This window comes from Temnothorax longispinosus, chromosome 5 (assembly GCF_030848805.1).
Source record: "Temnothorax longispinosus isolate EJ_2023e chromosome 5, Tlon_JGU_v1, whole genome shotgun sequence".
NCBI lineage: Eukaryota > Metazoa > Arthropoda > Insecta > Hymenoptera > Formicidae > Temnothorax > Temnothorax longispinosus.
In genome coordinates this window covers 7,236,912-7,258,506 of record NC_092362.1, presented here as the reverse complement: position 1 = coordinate 7,258,506, position 21,595 = coordinate 7,236,912, and the positions used below count along the sequence as shown (strand labels likewise).

General features: G+C 39.7%; 3 protein-coding genes across 5 annotated transcripts; 2 read left to right on the top strand and 1 right to left on the bottom strand.

Moving 5' to 3' along the window:
• The first annotated feature begins 1,803 nt into the window (after positions 1-1,803).
• On the top strand, positions 1,804-6,029 carry LOC139813928 (uncharacterized). Of its 2 annotated transcripts, none has more exons than XM_071779803.1 (2): positions 1,804-2,315; positions 2,442-6,029. In XM_071779803.1, exons 1-2 carry the CDS (start codon positions 2,130-2,132, stop codon positions 3,732-3,734), a joined length of 1,479 nt encoding a protein of 492 aa, XP_071635904.1. In that variant the 5' UTR covers positions 1,804-2,129; the 3' UTR covers positions 3,735-6,029. The 2 variants fall into 2 exon arrangements, with proteins under 2 accessions (XP_071635904.1, XP_071635903.1); XM_071779802.1 differs by having other exon boundaries at positions 1,806-2,006; positions 2,100-6,029.
• Uex (metal transporter uex) lies at positions 4,253-14,363 on the bottom strand. Its single transcript, XM_071779801.1, has 14 exons — positions 13,770-14,363; positions 10,791-11,067; positions 10,563-10,718; positions 10,277-10,432; positions 9,993-10,181; positions 9,729-9,902; positions 9,263-9,434; positions 8,817-9,008; positions 8,575-8,721; positions 8,332-8,472; positions 7,978-8,250; positions 7,662-7,897; positions 7,335-7,559; positions 4,253-7,229 (listed from the first exon to the last, which is right to left on the bottom strand). Exons 1-14 carry the CDS (start codon positions 14,303-14,305, stop codon positions 7,062-7,064), a joined length of 3,042 nt encoding a protein of 1,013 aa, XP_071635902.1. The 5' UTR covers positions 14,306-14,363; the 3' UTR covers positions 4,253-7,061.
• Positions 14,364-14,776: 413 nt separating this feature from the next.
• On the top strand, positions 14,777-21,540 carry LOC139813932 (CD82 antigen). 2 transcript variants are annotated; one of them, XM_071779809.1, is made up of 5 exons: positions 14,777-14,904; positions 15,267-15,797; positions 18,532-18,843; positions 18,982-19,260; positions 19,376-21,540. In XM_071779809.1, the coding sequence occupies exons 2-5, from the start codon at positions 15,735-15,737 to the stop codon at positions 19,526-19,528; spliced, it is 807 nt and encodes a 268-aa protein (XP_071635910.1). In that variant the 5' UTR covers positions 14,777-14,904; positions 15,267-15,734; the 3' UTR covers positions 19,529-21,540. The 2 variants fall into 2 exon arrangements, with proteins under 2 accessions (XP_071635910.1, XP_071635911.1); XM_071779810.1 differs by lacking the exon at positions 14,777-14,904 and having other exon boundaries at positions 15,265-15,797.
• The last annotated feature ends 55 nt before the right edge of the window (positions 21,541-21,595 follow it).

The window sequence follows — 21,595 nt, the reverse complement described above, 5'->3', positions numbered from 1 at the left end:
GGCCGTTGGAGAGAGAGGAAGCGAAGATGCTGAGTGCGAAAAGTGCAAGCAACGCGAACAGACCCAATGATTCGATGCCAGTTGCTGAACATGTGGCAAATCAGTTTAATGGTTGAGCAAGGTGGCAGTGTGGTCTTGTGGTAAAGCGCCAGACTCGTAACTCCGAGGAACCGGGTTCGAGTCCACCTGATCACAGGAATTTTTATATTCCAAACTGCACCCCCCGCACGAGTGGGGCTCGTGCGGAGAAAACTGGGCTATCTTTCGGAGGAGACATTAAATTTGAAATTGCATTTATCTAAAATCTAAATCGAAAATACGAGAACTCACATTTCGGCGGTGAACTGCTATTGGCCAATATGTGTCCAATATGAGTCCTCGTTTTTTCGAGTTAGATTTTGGATAGATGCTAAACGATGCACTGCGGCCGCAGTGGAAAGCTACGAGCAACAAAACAAAGATATATATATGTATGATATATGTAAGATATATATATGTGTGTGTGTATATATATATATATATGTAGGGTGTCATTTTGGAGCAACTTTTTTTTTTCATTTCACGAATAGCATGTATACTTGCAGGAAGGTAAAATAAGATACCTGTTAAAATTTTAGCCCTAATATTAATATTAACAGGTCGCTCATCGCGATTTTTTATTTTTCATTTAGTAAGATAGAAAAAATTTTATAATTATCTAACAAACAGTAATACAGCATTGTGCCACATAGATTTTCTGTAGTAAATTTACCGCTCTACAAAAAAGATCTCTTATTATTTTTTCATAACATCAACCGTTCAAAAGATATTCAAAGTTAAAGTTTGATAAATTTTATAAAACTTGTTTTTGCTTCTTATGAATGTTGTATCATATCGACTATCAAGAATTATGAAATAATCAATACATATTTTTGTAGAAAATTTAACGATCTACAAAAAAGGTCTCTTATATTTTTTTTATAAATATAACCATTTAGACGATATTAAGGTTTATACTTTGAACTTTAAACCTTAATATCGTTTAAATGGTTATATTTATGAAAAAAATATAAGAGACCTTTTTTGTAGATCGTTAAATTTTCTACAAAAATATGTATTGATTATTTCATAATTTTTGATAGTCGATATGATACAACATTCATAAGAAGCAAAAAAAAAGGTTGCTCCAAAATGACACACCCTAATATGTATATATACATAGAAGAACTTGAAGTGCTCCGAACTCACAATCAGGTACAAATCTTTCGCGTGCCTGGAATACAAAATTCACAGGAGGCGATAATTTCGGAGCAGGCTCAGCAAATAACAAATTTAATTGTATTCCAGGCACGCGAAAGATTTCCATCCGATCGCGAGTTCGGCACTTCAAGTTCTTCTATTTGACATAAAGTTTCCTAAAACAGTGTCAAATTACATTTTTTAAATGTTTTATTTTTACGTGATTAACAAAGAAATAATGTTCTATATTTGTAAGAGTTCGTTTGGATCGTACATATCAGTAGCAATATTATTGACCCAAAACTCCCAAGCTCCCCAAGCTTGACGACCAATTTCAAATTAAATCTTTAATAAATATCTATAAAGATGATAAGCATTATTCAGCAAGAAAGTATGCGCTTCTTCATTTAGAAATATTACATGTCCTCTCTGGTGCCACCTAGACTGGGTTCCACTTATCGCTCACAACGCTCGCGAGCATCATTTCGTCCTTGTTTAACATTTGACAAACAACAAGGATGAAATGATTCCACGAGCGTTGCGAGCGATAAGTGGAACGCACCGGCTGCGTTCGGAAACGTCACCCAAGTGTACACGAGTATACTCCCTTCTCTTTCTATCTCAGCGAGTTAGAAAGAGAAGGGATTATATCCGCGTGTACTCGGGTGACGTTTCCAAACGCAGCCAATGCAGCTACGAGAGACGAGAAGTGTCTTTTACATTTTTACCTATCTGCGCGGAATCGCTTCGCGAAGTATGGAGTCCATGGGGATGTCCCGAGTGGCTCGGTATTTTACCGGTTATAATCTCGCGATTTAAAAGGAAGTTACACTCGCCTGTTCTGACACTTCTTTCTCTTGCTGTTCTTTCGTTCTTTGTAGAAGCGAGAGGGGTGGGGAACGTACGGAAGGATGTATATCGTGCTCGACGACGAGGACATCGTGCCGAGGCACTTCGCCGTGTGCGACTTTTACGGCGTGGAGACATGTTTCTGCTGGGACGACGACAGGCTCGTCATCTTCCCCTACGTGAATAACGAATCGACCGAGGCGACGCGGGACGCCCTGATCCTGGCGACGCCGGCCCCGGTGAAAAAGGTACAGTTCTTCGACAGCAGGGCCTTCCTGATATGCACCCCGCAGGGCGCCTACAAGGTATCGCAGTCCGGCAAGTTCGCCCTCCTGAGCAAGACCGCCCTGGACATGGGCAGTGATTACTTCCAGGTGCTCGTCGCTTGGAGCAACAGCGTCCACCTCGACGACAAGCGGAACAAGTCGTCCGCGCTGCTGTTCCCCCTCGTGCCGAACGCGAGCGAGACGGTGTGCACGTTCCCTTTGAACCCGACGAGCACCGAGCCACAGCTCGTCAGCTGTTTCGCTGCTGGCTGGGAGGGTAATCTGTGCGTCGTCGCGCACGACAGGAAGCTGTACGCGCTGAGGGTCATCCCTCCCGATGAAAAACCCCCCCTCATCTCTCCCGTCGCCGTGCAGCTGGTTTACACCAGTGACATCGCTATCGTGGACATCCTGCCTGTGAAGAGGCGAGACAAGGTGACGGGGCTGCTGCTTCTCACGAAACACGCGAACGCGGTAATTCTGGTGCACGGTAAAGACGATAAACTGGTATTCGAGAGAATAAACCTTGGGGAAAACGTGAGGCACAGAGTGGCACTATGCGCCAGTTTCAGTTTGTGCATGGAGAACATTGTGTGGCTGGTGTACTGTGATCGGTCCAGGACGTATTACTTAAGAAAGGAGCTCTTCGTCGACGCGATTCAAGACATTAGAGTGGAGGAAAGGACATTTACATGTATGCAGTATTACAAGCCAAATATAATTCTAGGTATGTCGCAGAGGAAGGAATTAGTGGAGCTCTCTCTCGAAGAGCTGGAGGACTCCTTGCCAATCAGTGATAATATACCTCTTCATACTGGAATGTTTGAAAGAACAGACATTATTATGGAGAAAATTTGTGCCAAAGTGAAGGAGCTGAATATACTCTATGAGAGTTTGACGGATGAACAAGACAAGTTGAAGAGAATAAATCTGTACGCTGCCAAGCAAAAATTGCAAATAAGTCCTACCATTGAAGTGTCCAGGCTATGCAAGCATCGCTATCTCGGTTTAAGTATACCGGACAGGTTGCCTAAAAACAGTTACGTAGTGTTTAGCTTTACTTCTAAAAATCAAAACACGTTCTACATAAAGAAAATCACGGAGACGTCACTTACGATAAAAATGCCCATCAATGAAAATCGGATATTACCATGTTCTTCGTCCATGAACATGGATTTGATCACATTGATGAATGAACAACGTCCATGGTGCCTTATACAAGATTTTATAAGCTCTCCGCCGCAGGATCTTAAGAAGAAAAGAGGGCCGAAGAAAGACAAGACTCAGACTGTCTTTATAGATGCTAAAATAGCGTTGCTGCAACGCTTAATTTCGGAGAAAAGAGAATTGAGTATGACAAAATTATGTGAAATAAAAAATAACGTACGCGCAGAATTATAATTTTGCAGATATAATGGTAGAACTTTATGAATTTTATATATATATTTATGTGTAAGTTTAAAATATGAATATTCAGATATATAAGTTCTACTCATTTTCTATTGCTATAATGAAGAACTGGCAATCTAGTCCCAGTAATTAGAATAGAATTTTAAAGCTATATTTTATTATTCTATCAATTTAATATAATAGTATTAATTCTCATGTGATAAAGATTTTTTATTTTGTTTACCACTTCCATGTTTTATACATGTATATCTTTTACAATACGCCTAAGCATTCTACACTTCTACGTCCTTTCGTATTGTCTTCTAAAAAAACGAAGATTTTGTATATGCAGTATCTATATTTATATAATCACATAATTATAATATAGAAGGTACGGGAGATTGAAAAATTTTATAATGTAATCCTTGTACAAAATAATGCGAAAAATGGACGTGAAGAGAGACTTAGGCAAATGATGAGTTACGACATATATATCTAATTTATAGACACTTTATAAAGATAATATAATCTATAAGGAAGAACATATTTATTGTGATAAATATTCTTTCATATAAAACTGTCACACGTCAGATCGGCTCTCTTTGTTACTGAAATTCTCGATTATCGAAATTACATTTGTCTACGAAGAATTGTTCTTTCGCCTCATAACTTTCGCCAGCTTTGATACTTCCGGAGTATATTACGTACGTAAATGTACTTAATCTTTAGTCTCCTAGTAATTGGAGGCAATAACTTTCATGCTTTATTTGGAAACGAATACAAGTATGCTAAGCGAGGGACCAACGATCGTAACATACTAAACATATGGCAGTAAGTATAAACTTACTAAATAATGATTGTAAAATCATTACTTAAAAATGATAGACATGACAAGTCTCAATAAATATATATGTGAAATGAGGAGCATACATATTAACACGACATTCATTATATTATATATACTGTGTAAATCATCTCTGTAAAAAATGTCACGTTTATATTTATCTTCCACGCTGTAACTTCATCTATATAACAGTTTATTGTATCTAGATCTATTATCCGCAATATGTTTTTTTTTCTTTTATCAGGTGTAATATATTTCTTCTCTACACATAATATTTCCGTTTAGACTCAGTACAAAATATTACCCCGTTCTTGTTATTGATTTCCTTTTTTTTGTAAGTACTTCGAACAATAAACTACGGAGAACAATGTCAGGTAACCATTTCCTAGCTCGATACATTCTACAGAATCCAAAACCAGATGTTACGCTTTGTAAAATATTTTAATATAGAGGTAATCCGCGATTAGCAGACGTGCAGATCATGCAGACATGGTTTAAGTTGACTTCCGTCTTTTTAAATTTTACTTTATTTCTGCTGTGTATTTCAGGTCTGCTAATGTAGAATTATCTCGTGTAGATACATAGAAAGGCTCGCTTTTCAACGCTTTATGCCTAATAATTACAGTGCAGTTGTATATCGCATTGATGCGTTCAATGTATATTTTAAGTACTCGATTAACAACAGTATAAATTATATTGTACATTCGCCTCATGTGTCTTATAAAACAGAGAACAACAGTTTATGGAAATTAGATTCCTGAAAAAGTATTAACAATATTACGGAGTGAAAAAGAAGTTTCACGATATAACTATAGGCATTCATTCCTAAAATTATGACATATAAAGACAATTGTATAATAAAAGACAACTTTTATATATATTTTAGATTTCACACACTCCAAATGTACTAAAAAGAGTATACTATAAGTACTAGAAAAATTCTATTCTTAGAGTAAACAATTCTTTTTCTTTAGCAAACATTTAATCTCTTTCATTTTCATATAATAAAATATTACTTCAAGATAATAAATCAATCAGTCGTCACAAATTCACAAATTAAGTACCTAATAGATAAAGCTTACTAGGAGAGGACTAAATCCTGTTTCCTATTTACATTTGTATCATACATATATAATTTTCGTAGTTTAATTACAATATTACATACCGATTTGCTAATCGGAACGATTAAATTGTTGCTAAGGAAAGATGAAATGCAAATCAAGCAAAGAAAAAAAAACTTTTGCTTTGTTTCTTAATCTTAACGGTAAGAAAAACAGTACATGTCTCCTGCACTTATCTTAACATCGTTTCATTAGAATAATGAATGCAAGAAGAAGTGATATAAGTACGTGACTGCGCCAGTTACGACAAGAATGTAACTTGTGTCGATAAAACTTCAGTTTCTTAAAAGAAAGAGGCGGAAAGGAATACTCTCTAGTAAAAAAAAAAAAAATAAAAAAAAATCGTTTAAGCACACAACGATAATATATAGAGAATTTAAGGCACATAATAAAAGTACAAGTAATTATATTAATTATGTACCAAGTCATTTCCTCGCCGCTACTTACTAATTGGGCCATTTTAAACTATCGTATACGTTTAGATTCGCATACAACTGAAAAAAATAAAGATGTAACTAAAATCTCAGATTTTCGGGAAAGTGACCTTTGAGTAACGTACACTAAACCTTCTTCAAACCTTTTTTTCGTTCCATTTGTACTGTTTTCTAACATATATGTATATGTAGTGATAGTATGGATATATCGACCGGCCGACTTCATATATTTCATTTTTGTTCTATAACGAATCTTTCGTACTAAAATATATTCAAAATAATGTCAAGGCATTATTGCAGCGTTGTTTCTATCACTTTTTTCTCAATTAGCTAAAAACTGTACCCGCAATGCCGTTCGTTTTACTCGCATTGAAACAATCGTAACATGGTATCGTGACAGAACATTACATACGATACGTACTCTGTGAAACCTAGAAATTCACAAAAAGGGAAAAAAAAGTAGAAAAATCGTTGATATACGCACTCGTAAAATGGAAGAAAAACTTTTTTTCGTTTCAAGACAAAAAGCATGTTACTAAATAAGTTTTAATTCTCTTACTCTTTTTCTCGTGCATAATTAGATAAGCTTTAAACGGATAGTCTTTAATCTTAGTACATCTTGACTTTATCATCTATGAAATGCTATTAACAATCAATTACGTACTATTTTCCTCTTTATGCAAACCAACGATATAAGGTGACTTTTGATACCTACGAAACTTAGCGACTCACGAAAGCCGAGGTCGGGTACAGCCTATAAGCCAATCGCTAAAAATATGAGACGCCTCTCTCGCGATAAATATCTAAGTAATTCGTGAAGTACCTAATGTCACAGTAGCAAAATGTGTCATGCCAGCATGTTCTGTTCTGTGTTGCTCGTTGCTCTTAGCGTAACCGATTTCGCCGACAATGCAGAGTGCTGTCGGCCGTTCTGCAAGCGTTAAGAGTTATCCTGTTTAGGCAAGAGATTTGCTCGTTCCTCATCGCCGTTCACCTTCTTCGTAGCGGGCGACATTCGTGTCACCTCGGACTGTCGAGAGAGAATGTCCGCGTCTAGCGCGTTCAACGAATCGCGTTTAGTTTGAAGTTCCACTGGACTCATTTGTACCTTGAATACATATATCCAATGTGTTATAAAATTTCCAGTGTGTCATAAATTAGTTTAGTCAAATCTCGTCATGAGATGCATTAAGAGTGAGCTATATATAGAAACCTTTGCCGATGAATTCCTGATTTTCCCATCGTTTCGCGGCGAGATAAACTTCGAATTTGTGTTCGGACTGGCGCTGACCGGGAGCGGTGACGTCGGCGCCGTTACGCTGCGTATGGGCGAATGAATAACTGCGTCCTTTGCTTTCTCACTGCCCGTCAATCTGTCCGCGGGCAATATCGGAGACTCGGGTGCACTACGATCGTCTTCCTCAAGAGAATGCAGCAACTGTAAATTAACAAGACCGTCGCTCATTTTGTTCAATACAGGATTGGCAAAAAGTTTCGCGATAATTCATAACAGCTTATGATTTATGCGGTAGATTGCAACCTTTTCCACTTCATCGTCGAACTGTTCCTGACTAGGCAACGGATCCTTTTGACTTCTTTCCAAAAGTGTGGCGCGCTTCGCGGCGAGGTACAGGGATCTCTTGACCTTTACGTAGAAAACTTCGGTCACCGCACGCACCGTATAGTCCGGTATAAAGGTATGACGCAGCATAGAATCCAAATTGACAGACTGAATGCTTCCAACTGTCTGCGGGTTTGCGTTTGTAGGCGACTCGGCTAGAAACAAAAGAGCATATCGTTCGAGCAAAGCTCTGTTTACACGGGCAAATATTATCAAGATTGTATCTCACTCTTACCAATTCCGATGTTAGCGGTAAGAGCTTGTGATCCGAAATACGTGAAAGGACCGCTTTCGAACATCATGTTCTCTTTGCCCACCGTTACTTCGACGCGACCTTCTAAAATTAGCACAAAGTAATCGACCGCTTTTCCTTGCTGATAAATTATCGCCGCCGGATCGGTTTTGGCTTTCTCGCGCGATTTCACTTTAATGTGATAAATAATATCTTGCTTCAGTAAACGTCGCAGGATCGTCTCCGATATAACATCGGGTTTAAACGTGTCCACAGCTGAAGATAATATAATTACAAGTCAAACATTGTAAGATATATCTGTAAACGTTTTGCAATCCGTTCGATATTGCTCCTTACTTGTTGATAAGTACTGGAACATCGCCAACGTCAATTGTGGCGAGATGTGAATTCGTTGGTTTTCTTTTTTCTCCGCGAATATAGTAAAGTCCGTTGGCATTTTCGCACGAACCTGTCTTTTACGTTTACTTCTGTTATCCGCTGCAAGAATTAACATTCGGCGTTAAGCAACTTACGAATTTGACGTGTAAATTTGAAAGAATTTCGTGGTGAAGCGCGAATAAACGATAGAACAAAACCTACTAAACACATCTGTCTCGTCAATAATCTCAGCCTGAATTAATTCTTCAATAACATCCTCTAACGTTATCAAACCAATCACCTCGTAAAACGGATCGCCTTCGCCTTCGTTGTTAACTCTCTGTACAAAAGCCATGTGGCCTTTATGACCTGAAAATATACATGCGTGATTGTTGTTACTCGTTATTCTCATGAAATCTATCCAGAAAGAAAAAAAGAAATTTAAAAAGAGTTATTATACAGACCTTCCTTGAACTGTTTAAACATCACGTCCAATGTAGCATCCTCAAAGACAAAATGACATGGATTTTGATAAAATTGGCAAAGTGTCTTGAGAGGCATGTTATCATCAGGATCAACGAAAGCGAGATCTTTGATATATAGTATTGTTACTATGTTCGTTCTTACATTTTCGTACACTGGTACACGCGAGAATCCTAAAAATAAAATAAAACGCGCAATTTTATCCTGCGAGTTTTACATAAAGTTGACAGGAAAATCTACAATCACTAATTATAATTAAATAGTTATTAGATAACCATTGTTAAATTATTATCAGGACCTGATAAACTAAGTGTTCACCTGACATTTATCTTTGATAAGTGTTTAGTTAAACTGATAATATTTAGCGTTGATTAATACAGAGGAATGCGCAAACGTCATTAAGATTCTCTTGAAACATTAATCGTACCTGATTTCATAATCTCGGACACAGTTTCAAAGTCTAGAATAGCGTTATAATTCAACATGTATACATCTTCGATTCTGGTCATTACATCCAATACGGTCTTCTTTCGCAGTTCTAACGCTCCTGAAATTATATTTACTTCATCTTTCTCTAAATCGTTGTATTCGGTCGTTACCTAGAAAGGTTCCTGTATAGTATTAATATATCAATTTCAAGTGTTCATGCATTTAAGATATTTCTAATAAAATTTTTCCACGTGCAAGACATTTGCAGTTGTAAGTATTATCAGCTTTTGTTAGATCAGTTAGATAATAAACTTGGGTAATTGTAAATAATCACATAAAGGAACAACGTTAATTGTAGTTAAATATCGAAAACCAGTGCAACTACGAGAGTTATTTCCCCTTATAACAATACCACGAGACATTCTAATTCAATTTAATTATTACACAGCCATTTAATTTCTTACCTTGACCAATTCTTTCAAGCGTTCTCGACTATACACATTTCCGATCTCTTCACCGAGAATGACATCAAGAAGCTTGCTAATTGGGTAACTTAATGGAAAGGTAATTAGCATTGTAATTTTGGTCAGATAGATGGTCTTTGCGCCGACGCATAATCCATGCCTGCTGCACATAGCCTACAACATATACAAATCGCATCTTCAAGCTCGAGATCAGAACCTCGAATAAACTATGCAGGAAGCATTCGCGTAATATGAAAAACATACCTGTGGTGAAATCTCGCCAAAAATGACAATAGCTAACGTCGAGCAGATAACAGCGACAATCCCGGATGTCAAATCATCCAGTAATATCGTGAATATTGAATTGACAAGAACGTTGGAAAAAAGAATCGAACACAAAAGGTAATTTCCGTGATTTCTTACCGGCTGAATGGCTCTTGCATATCTTTTCTCCTACAACGTGGAAGTAACGTAACGTAAGTGGAAGGAGGGAAAAATGAAAACGCCGATAAGATATAAAAAGAAAGAGAAAAAATGGATTTGCTTACTTTTTCTGTACCAGTGTTGACGAGTATTTTCAATTCGGTCCTATCTATCGACATTAAACCGAGATTGAGACCGGAGAAAAGTGCGGATAAACTGAGACAAACGAGAATGATCAAGATAGTGAGCCAGAGCGGTAGTAATTTCTCATATGTGCTGATCTGAAAGTCCCGAACTATAAATAATTGTTTTTACTCTGCGTGACGAAATATTAAGTCTTATTTTATTGTAGGTCTTAGTTATTCGCCTAAAATTGTGACGGTGAGAAGGCGAGAAGGGAAATATGCTCACAGTGTTGTGCAGCGCAGTGCCTTGATGCCTAAACAGCACGTCATCCTTCTTAAATTTCTCTTTCTCGTACAACGGCCGTTTTGCGCATACGTAAAACGACGATCCCAGAGGAAGTACTACATGAACAATCGCTGTAGTTTCCTCTACGTTTTCCACCTTGAACGTCGAAAGGGGGCATTTAATTTTTCAGACATTTTCTTTTGTTGAGCAACACGACGATATACTCACCGGAAATTCGTTACTCTTGATCTTGTCGCACACAACGCCTCTTTCCCCCGGCACGTCGGTGAAGGTGATCAAGGTGTCTTTCGTGATACCAGTGCCGAATAGTCGAATTACTGCCTTACTCCCGGCCAGAATCCGGGGAACACCCGTCTCGTCGTGATGGGGCTCCTTATCAGCCATGTCTACCCGCAATCCTTCGATATGTATGTCCGTGTAATTGTTCGGGAAAGTTTTGAAACCATCGAATGGATTTTCATCGCGTCGCGTGCGAAAATATTTTCTGGAATTGAATTAATAAATTAATATACAATATATAATGACGGAATTCATTTCCCATCAATAGGGAGTTTTTGCAATACCGTCTTTCAATATGATAAACGTATCTGAATTATAGATATACGTTCACCGTCTAAATTCACATTAGGGATTTTACGGTAATCATGACGTCGATGATAATCGCGAACCTTATTCTCTTAAAAATAAATGTTGGACGTTATCTAAATAGCGTTACGGTGAATAATGTGCATGCATACGTAGTTTCGCCTTTCAACTGATAATGTGAATTTAGACTGATAATGTGAATGTATCTAAACAATTCAGATATAGATACGCGTTTACCGTATCTGAGAAAGACGGTATTGCAAAAACCTCCCTATTATTATTATACTGTCATTGCGCATTGCTGTTATTATAGTCGCGATATTTTAAATGCAGGCGTATCCCACGAAAAAAATAGTGGTCGATAAATGCTAATGTCGAGAGGCATATGAAGCGTTATCAAGAGACTCATTCCCGAGATACCAATATAACTCGTTAATCTGCAGAATGAATCGCGGAGAGTAACGAGAGCCCTTTCATAAATAAGGCTATCGTCTTGAAATATTTAGATAATGATATTTCAGATGGTCGATAAACATAAAAAATTACGTCATCCTGCTTGTCTTGCATAAGTCATTTAACCTTCTTCGATATCCCGTACGAACTAGTTTCGTATAACATCGAATGCAAATTAATAAGAGAACACTTTTATATTTTATTCTGATACGATTATTCTCTTACTGATAATCATCTCCAAAATGATTATTATAAAAATTATGAAAGCAGCGTTCGAGTGCATTTTGCCAGAAGGTCCTGAAGCGATTTTCCCGTAAATCAGGGTAAAAGGTCGAGTGTTCTAAAAGTCGAATATTTTCGGCTCGATAAAGCAACGCTTTTCGAAAGAACGAATCCGTGACGTGTTTTTCATAACTGCAGTAGAAATAAAAGCGACACGTTCTACGCGTGTAGCCGCGTAAACGTTACGTCGCATGTGCGACGAGTTATCGACGACGGCGGGATATATGGGTCGCACACCAATTTCTATTTTTACTGATTATTAAACGTGGGCCAAGTTTGAGTATTGAATCGCAGACTGTTGGGTCGTAGCCAGCACGAGGTGTGGTCAATGGTTTAGCGTTCGTGGATAGCGTGCGGTGCGGTGCGGTTTATCGCCGTCGCGCATCGGTGTTCGACGAATTCCTCCTTGGCGAGCCGAAATGTGCGCGTCTAAAGTTGCGCATTCCTCACGCCTCGAGCGATAATATGTACGCCCTAAACGTTCATCGTCGTGCGACATCGTCTTCTATTACCTAATCCGACGCGGATTTACTCCCTCCTGCGATGTTGATGACGAAGTAAACAGTCGCGCTGAGGGAGGCGGCCGGGGAGGAGGAGGGCGACGAGACGCGTGATTTATTGAAAACTAAACGATCCGCATGCTGTACAAAGTCATTCGCCTTCTCATAAATCAGCGTCGTGTAATGTTCGTGGGAACGTACGCAGATAATTCCGGCGTATATATACATTTCGTATATATGTATAACTTTCGTGATTAGACGGCAGAGTAAAGAGAGACGAGTTACTTGTTTGCAGAAATCCTAGGGCTTCCCCTGTATACCTAAGATGCCGTTTTAGAAGCAAACAAACAACATTTTCAACGTTTGTTTCAAATGGATGCGAGTCCAATGACATTTAAATCGACAGAAACATCTGTATAATGTGACATTACAAAGTAAAATATACACACATAAATATATACAAATGTATACATATATAAGCAAAAATATATATATGTATATTCAGTTTAACATATAATTTTCACCTTGATATAAACAGTAAACATGTTTAGTAAATTTTACTGAAAATGCGCAATTCGATCCATCGAGCTTGAAATAATCAACTTAATTAAGTCTCTCAAGGCCTTCGATATCACTGCTGAAATATTAATGTCCACCGCGAAGTACCTACTTATATACTTTCTATTACTTCATATCTGTTTTTAGGCACTTAGTCATATTCCCTCAGTGATCAATTTGTATAATTATTTGATATATTCTAATAAATTTTGGGAATCGCTCTGCTGCTCGCAAGACAAGACAAGAGATGAAATCGAAGAAATTCACGGAAAATACGCAAGTGGAAAAGCCGACGGAGTAACAGATTTACGCACGGTACGAGGAAAAGGAGAGGAAAAAAATAAAAGTGACAAAAATAAAGATGAAGAAAATGCAAAAAGTAAGCCAAAAAGAAGGACAAAACGATAAAGAAGATAGGAAAACATAAAAATGAAGTTAAAGAAGAAAGTAAAGTGATAAAAATAAAGAAGAAAAATAGAGATGAAGATGGCGCAAAGAAGATAATAAAGATAATTTAAAAAAATATATAGAATGAAAAATAAAAAAAAAAGAATATAAACAAGAATATAAAAAAGATAATGAATAAGGAACAGATGTGTGAGATGAAGATGAAATGAAGAAAAAAAAAGATAAAGAAGAGATGAAGATAAAAATGAAGAAAATACAGAAAAAGATAAAAAAGACGAAGATAATAAGGAAGCTGAAAAAGGAAAAAGAAGGAAAAGGAGAAGGAAAAGGAGAAGGAAAAGGCACGGAGTTATATTAGGTATATTTAGAAAGTCGAGACACACTGTCGAAGATTACTCACTCCGGCCGTAATTTATGAAGGTATTTTAAGGAGACGCGATCGCCGAGGTTGATCCAGTTTTCGTCGCTGCCGTTTCTCAGGCAGAAATAGACGACGGTAACCTTCGCATCCGGAATCATCCGGAATCGGTACATCGCGCGGTCGCTCGCCGACGACGTCCATACGGCGTCCAAAGCGTTGCCCGCGTCCGGCGGGCAATCGCGGCTCGACGACGACCATCGCGGGGCGAAATCGCGATCGAGGCCGGTGCCCAGGAACTCGATCCCCAAGTCGGGAATTCGGCGACCGTCGGCGGGGCTGACGCCGAGCGGCAGTGCCGATAACGCGACGACCGCCACGGAATTCACCGCGAGCTGAACCACGCGCGGCGGAACGTCACCGTGACGGACGACGGCACCGTCGACCGTCGTCGCCGTCGCCGTCACCGTCGCGGTCGACGAGCCGGCATTCGCTAGCTGGGCGACGTACGCGGGAACGAACAGCAAAACAATCGCCGTCGGCGTAAATCGCGGACGGCCGACATACTGCGCCATCATACGATACGACCACTGTGACTCCGCCGACAACTTCACTTGGCTCGAGCCGAAGGCTTAAGTAGTTGTATTTATAATGCGCCGCCGCGAGTGCGCGCGCACGCGCCGCGCGCCCGCTCCCTTCGACTGCGCGGAGTGCGGGCTACGCAATTTTACGCCAGTTTCACATTTCGCCGAAGACTGCAGGCTCGTTTCCATAGATTTTGTGCATCGCGCGCGGAATATACCCCCGTGGAGTAACGATTAGTCCCACACCTGACTATATTAGCGAAGACAATTGTAACCGTGATGTAAAAAAGACAGGTGTAGCATTACCAAGAGTGCGCAGTCGTCATTAGGCCTGTTCGTTTTAGCTGAACTTCTTGCACGGTTCATCTTTGCTTTTTTTTCTTTTTACGTTGGAAAGAAAAAGAGAAAAGATGAACTGTGCAAGAAGTTCAGTTAAAACGAACAAGCCTATTTCCTTTGACCAATCAGAAATTTGTCAAAGATGCAAGAAGGAACATAAACGAGATGAATTGTCATCAAGCGGTGTCGACGCAGGTCGGTGAACGACTGGTGGAAGTGGAAGATCTGTGGAGTCTACGCAGGCCGATAGAATGGTATTCATAGTCCAATCTTAATTTTTTAATTATAGAAAAGTTTACCTGAAGACGCTGCAAGGGTTGTTTTATTACAATTATAATAAACTTGAGACGATTTTAAATATAATAAAGATCGTGTCAGAAATGTTGTTCTTACAGTTTGAATAAAATAGTAAAAGAAGACATTATTATAAATTAAGTAATTGACTAATTAATTGATTTTTTGAATTATATTTTCACTGTAGTTCTAAAATAATTAACTTTGATCAAATTCGACCAATTTTTTATTTATCTACATTTTGCAAAAACGACATCTAATATACCGACATCGATAAATTTATCGGCTATTGATAATACCAGCGTCGTTTTGCATTTATCAGCCACAGATTGTGCAGGCGTTTCCGGTGTTCACCGACAGGTGGCGCTACTTGCGTCCAACAATCCCCGGACCGGACCACCGTACCGTATCGCCGACGACGGCGACGACGCCGACGATTTGCCGTCTGCTCCGCTCCTCGCTCCAGCGTATTCAACAGTATACAAGTGTATTCGAGCGCAGAAAGCCCGGTGGACCGTCGCGTTGCGTCGAGCGTCGAGCGATTCTCCGCGCGCGCAAGCGAATCGTCGCGCCGCTTCCTGCCGTCGCCGTCGGAGTCCTCCGTTGGAAGAGAGAGGAGCGCATCTCGGTGCATCTGGAGCATCCAGGAGCGCGCGGCAGAACCGCAGAAGAGGGACGCGCGCGTCCTACGGTCCGTCAGCGCGTCTTTTCGCGACGTCTCGCGTTGGGACGCCGCCTGGATCATCGCTAGAGTCTCGCATCCCCGTCGCTCCTTCGTGACCCGGACAAAATGGGGACGTTCTGCTACAACTTCTCCAAGTACACGCTGGCGGCCATGAGCCTCGTGTTTTTGGTGAGTCCACTTCCGCGCGTCTCTTCATCCTCAGATCGATACGCTTCCCCGTCGCCTCCGCCCCGGTCCGGCAACGATTTCACTCTTGCCTTTAATTCTAATTCGATTCAATTCTAGGATCGACCGCGGTTTGCCAGTGAGTTTCTCCCCGGCCTGCAAACTGAACGTTTCACGTTTGTTCTGTGACGCGCGTAGCGCACGTAAACTTGGATGGAGTTTACGGAAGAGTTCTTGTTTTTGTTTGCCGCGGCTCTCCGCCATTATTATCGATGCCTCCTCGGCGGGTCGCCTACGCTTCGACTCGATTAATTAATTTTATAGGGCGCGAAGTCGAGTTAACGCTACCATGAGAAGCCTGCGATTGGACTCGTCGCCGAAGCTTCTTCCTCGTGATAAAAATCAATTTCATTATATACACACACATCTCGCTGGAAAATTATATCGCCCCGAGAATCCCCCGATCGAATGCGAATCGCGTGGGGGTGATTGCGTCCACGTGCGACGGAAATATCGATGACACCCGAAAACGCAGGCCGGCGCGGAAGAACGCGAGGAATCATCGGGAACGATTAGAGGAACCCCTCGAGAGGCGACGACCAAGTTGAATAAATATCGAGCTCGGATTAAGCAACTCTCGCTGCAAAGCGCGACGTTTATCGACCTCGGAATCTATGATTTCGAAATATCCATCTTAGACGTGCGTTTAAATATAGTCCCGCGGTCGTAGAGCGCGAGAGCGCCGTTTCTTCCTACGAGCTTTCGCGGCCCACGCTACGGCCCAATTCCCTCCTCGCATCCCCCGCGGGGTCGGAACGTTATTAACGAAGGAGCGCCTTTCGAGAGTCGACTGCACTTTACGCCGACTATATTTGCTGTAATCGCTATGTAAGCTGGTTTCAAAGTCCCGTCGCGTTTACGACGGCAGCGAAAGATCGCGTCGTTTCCCGTTTAATGTGGAAAATCCGCGACGCTTTATTTCAGATCGTCAAATCCGTCGAAAACTGATTTTACTTGCGAGATAGAGATATGACAGTAGATTTACCGTAGAAAACGAGCAGAATTTGCCATTCCTGTCAATAAATAAAGATGTTATTATTTATTATTATTTCTGTCTCTATAATAAAGATATTATTATTAATTAATTAAACGATACTGTATAATCGAGTCGTATCTGACTTAACGTAGAAAATCCGCGGCGCTTGATTTCAGATGGTTAAATCTGTCGAAAACTGATTTTATTTGCAAAATATGACAGTAGATCTATACCGTAGAAAACGAGCAGAATGTCATTTCTGTAAAGTAAATATTATTTTTTAATATCATTTTTTTTAATTTTGACATTTAAATAAAAATGACAGATTGCTGACAGCCTGCAGTCGAATTCCGTCGGCAGGTTCTGTTGGCGGAAGCCGAGTTTAATGCCGATGCCATCAATCCGCTTGAATCCACTGTCGAACTGCTGACGTTTTGCTCACTGGCTTTGCCCGCTGGACTGGATCCACGTGACGATTTTACGACGGCTCGGACAGAAGGTCGGGGATCATCGAGATCTCGCGCTAGATATCCCGCGATCGGTATTAGCTCTGATACTAGCGGGATGGAATCCGCTTCTGATTCATCGGGTCGTTTTTAGTTGTTGCGCGCGCTCTTACATCAACTCTATCGCGTTATAGCGAGATTTTCTATTCTCGCCGCGCGACGAATGAGAGATGACACGCGAGACGTTTCTCTTTTTCTGCTTTACGGCACGCTTACGTACGAATAAACATTGGCTCGAGAAACCTTGACGTTTTCTCTTCTGTCAAAATTCTCGCGTCTTTTCTCGGAATTTTCTTATTATATTAATATTACGTTTATATATGTCCTCAGTTCTTCACGCGGAAGGGACCGACGCGTTATCTCTCTATTCGTTGCCGACGAAGACCCACGGGCTCCCAGAAATTCCCAGCTCCATCAGCGGGATTCTCTCCCCTCTACCAATATTTGACTCTGGCACATTAATATATTTTTTCGCTCGTGTCCGTTTACACAAGCTAATCGACCAGCTTGCGGCAGACCCGCTCGAGAATAGCGCTGGTACTTCGAACGCCAAGGACGTCTCTCCTCTTCCTCCTACCTTTTAACCCGTGAACCCACGTTCGGCGCAGGAGAAGAGACTAGTGGCAGGAAACCCCGTGATAATCCGCGCGCTTAAATGGAAGCTGCCACATCTGGCGGACAGACAGTTTCATTGTAAACGTCCCGTCCTCCTCCCTTGCCCAGGCCCCCGTACGGTTCGGCTCATAAAGTGGCTCGTTAGTCTCTCTCATCCCGCAATGTCGGGACTTGCTTGAAAACATCTTTTGTGGACCGACTCGCTTGTCCTGCACCTCGAACAATTCCAAGAATAAACTAGGAATAGCATTACTCGACTGGGGGGAGAAATTTACAGAGAAAGAAATTAATAAATAATTTAAAAGAAAATAGCACATTTGTTTGCTAATTAAGATCGAAGCCGCGTTCAGCGTGAACGAGCACGAACGAACCACAAACGAACGCGAATGTATTCCATTTCTCGTTCAGAGTCCAGGCATACGACAAGAAAACGCTCGTTCGTGATTGTTTGTGCTCGATCTGCCTGGACGCGTTTACTTTATTTATCTTAATGAGCTTTAATCGCTCGCTCGCGTTCGTTCGCGATTTTTCGTCCTTACCAGCTCGATCTAAACGTCTTTTATTCGTATGTCTTTTACAGATAATCTCGGTGACGGTGATAACTCTGGTAGCATGTATGTTATCGGACAAAACGTATTTAGTATCGATCGCCGAGGAAGGGAACAACTACGAGGCAGGCCTGTACATTTTGCTCTGCACCGGAATCCTCATGCTCATCGTCTCCGTCCTAGGCTGGTGCAGTGCCTTCAAGCACTCTCGATATTGTCTGGCCACTTTCTTCAGCATCATGCTCGTCATCGTGGTCGCGCAAGTCGCCTTCGCCGGCTGGCTTTACGCCCATGGGGACCGCCTGGACGAACTGGTGCGATCTTCCGTGATAAATACAGTTAAGGTAATTCCCCTTTTAATTATGAAACGTTCTAAATTCAGCAGCAATTCTCACGTGAAGTGACAATTCTCACGTGACTTTTCGTTGTTCGACTAATAATTGTATATTATGCAAATGAGCATATCTCATTATTTTTTGCAGGATGAATATGGCGAGATACAATGTCGCACGCAGATCATGGATACGATTCAGGCCACTCTCGAATGCTGCGGAGCCAATGGACCTGCGGATTGGGCCGGCAGCAAGTACGCGAGTCAGGAATCCTCTCAATCTCAATTGCGATTATCTTTTGGCGTTTCAAACGCCAACAACGTGTTTAAAATACCAAAATCTTGCTGCAAAGATGCGACCAGCACCGCCTGCAGCGAGGGTCGCCTGATGAAGGTTGCCGGAACCGTGAGCTCCGCGATTTACAGTGAGGTAATGCTTCTTTTTGCCATATTAATTAATTGTTCGTCATTCAATTTTATATTATGCATACTTTATTCTTATTGCATTAAACATACAGTGTACCAAGACAAAAATTTTGTTGCAGGGATGCATGGAAAAGTTGGTGACTACACTGAAGACCCAGAGTTACCACTTTATGGGTGCAGCGATACTGGTCTTAGCCCTAGAAATTCTTAGTCTGATACTCGCTCTAATTTGCTGTTGCAAAGGCGGACCATCAGATAGATACAAAGCCTAAGTTGACTCGTTGCGCGTATCGTGTAAGAATCTATTAAATAGAGAAGGTAATCACACAGATGTTTCATAACTGTGGAATATTTGTATTAATTTGACCAGACATATGTGTGACTTATATTGATGGAGATATAATTATTTAAGATACATATAATATATATATAAGCCTTCCAAAATTTTCGAGAGTGACAGCAGGACTGTAGAAAGAAGTCTGATTATAAATGCTTCCTAATTAATTTTAATTGCACTCTGACTCGGTGCGAATTTTATTGATCTTTATTGTCATTAACAGTTTTTTACATTTGCGTAATATTATTCAATTCGACTCTCAGTCTATATTTATACCTGCATATCTTACATGACGATATAATGTACTGGACAAGAATCTTGATTTTATGAATATAGAAGAAGTTAGGTGCGAATTTAATGGACACTCTTTCTGATTACTGCCAAAAATGCTCTTCTACATAAATATATATATTTCCAGTTTAAAGACTTTTATGTACATAAGCATTTACCATCTTTCACAAGGTACCTACATAGCTAGGGTTTCTTCGGGCCAAAGTAGTAACCAAACTAACGCATTGCGTTGACACAAAGTGAAAATTATTATATTTTAAATTGCATAATGAGGTATTAGAAATATTATTTCTATGACGAAAAGTATATCTTGTGTTGCATCTGATATATTTATAATCTTACGAGCGCGTTTAATATCTCGCATGACGTTAAGTTGCTGATTTTTATTTACTTTAGGCTTATTGCTAAAAGATTAGAAGCTATATTTTCACATGACTAATCTTAATTAGGAGTGTAGGGTTTAACGATCTGAGTATAGGAATCTCGAGATATTGAATGGTGATCAGTTATCGTGTCTTACACCGATTAACGTTTTCTTAGCGTTAATCTCGCGAATCAAAATAGGGAAAGAACATACACCTACTAATACATACAATACAATCAATCTAATACTTTAACTTACTACAGCGCGATCGTCATAGTGTCTAGTCTGTAAACGATTAATGTTAACTTATCGACTTATCTACTTGCTTTATCTCTCACGCGATATATGATATATTTTATATATTATTTTTTATATACATATTAATAATAATTTTCTATAGATTCTATGAATAGTAATAACTGTTACCACCAATTTTACAAAAAGAACTACTACTTATAGAGTTTACATACGTAATAATAATATGTTCGATTTTATATAAATTTTACTAATCGCAACAAATTATTATACCGCGAACATTGCTTTTGCAAGTAACGTTTTATTAAAGCCATATCAATATTTTTATGACGCCACTAATTCCAGATAAGTCTTCGAAATGTTTATATCGTATCTGATGTGCTATATAATACTCGGCTTATTAATATAATACAAGATGTTGGTTGTATGCAAGAGACATTGCGTAATATAAAAATTCATATTTCTAAACATTGATATATTGTGTTATTAAGATTCTTATGGAAATTTTAGTAATTTTACTCGCATGGGTGGTCGATTAATTTATACAAGTTTGCGTTGGGAATCAATCTTTTTAGAATTTTTTTAGACATCTTGACAATTATCGCAAGAGAGCGAAAATTCAAACAAACAAAGCAAATATCTATAAACAGATGAAGAATTCTGACAGAATTCATTATTAAACCATGACACAGCATATTCCGCCGTAAAAAAAATAAAGTTATAGTAGCGAACGAAGCCATCGATGTTATATTAAAAGTTGTAACGCAAAATAATTGTTACGTGTATATGTAGAAATACAAAAACGGCGTGTAACAGCAATACGTATGTTGACTAAAAAACAAGACACACACTTCTTTGATTCTGCATTATAATGCTCGTACACCAGCACAAAAACATGCACCCATCTGTATAATTCTCATGTATTCTTGATCGGACTGTTCTATTCTGATGTTACTTTACAAGTTTATTTTTTGACGTGGATTACATTTGTACAATTTTTAGATGTTCACGATTAATATATACAATAAGGAAATTATTATCATTGTTGATTTATTTCTAGCTTATTCTACATCCCTTTTTCTCCTGAATGCC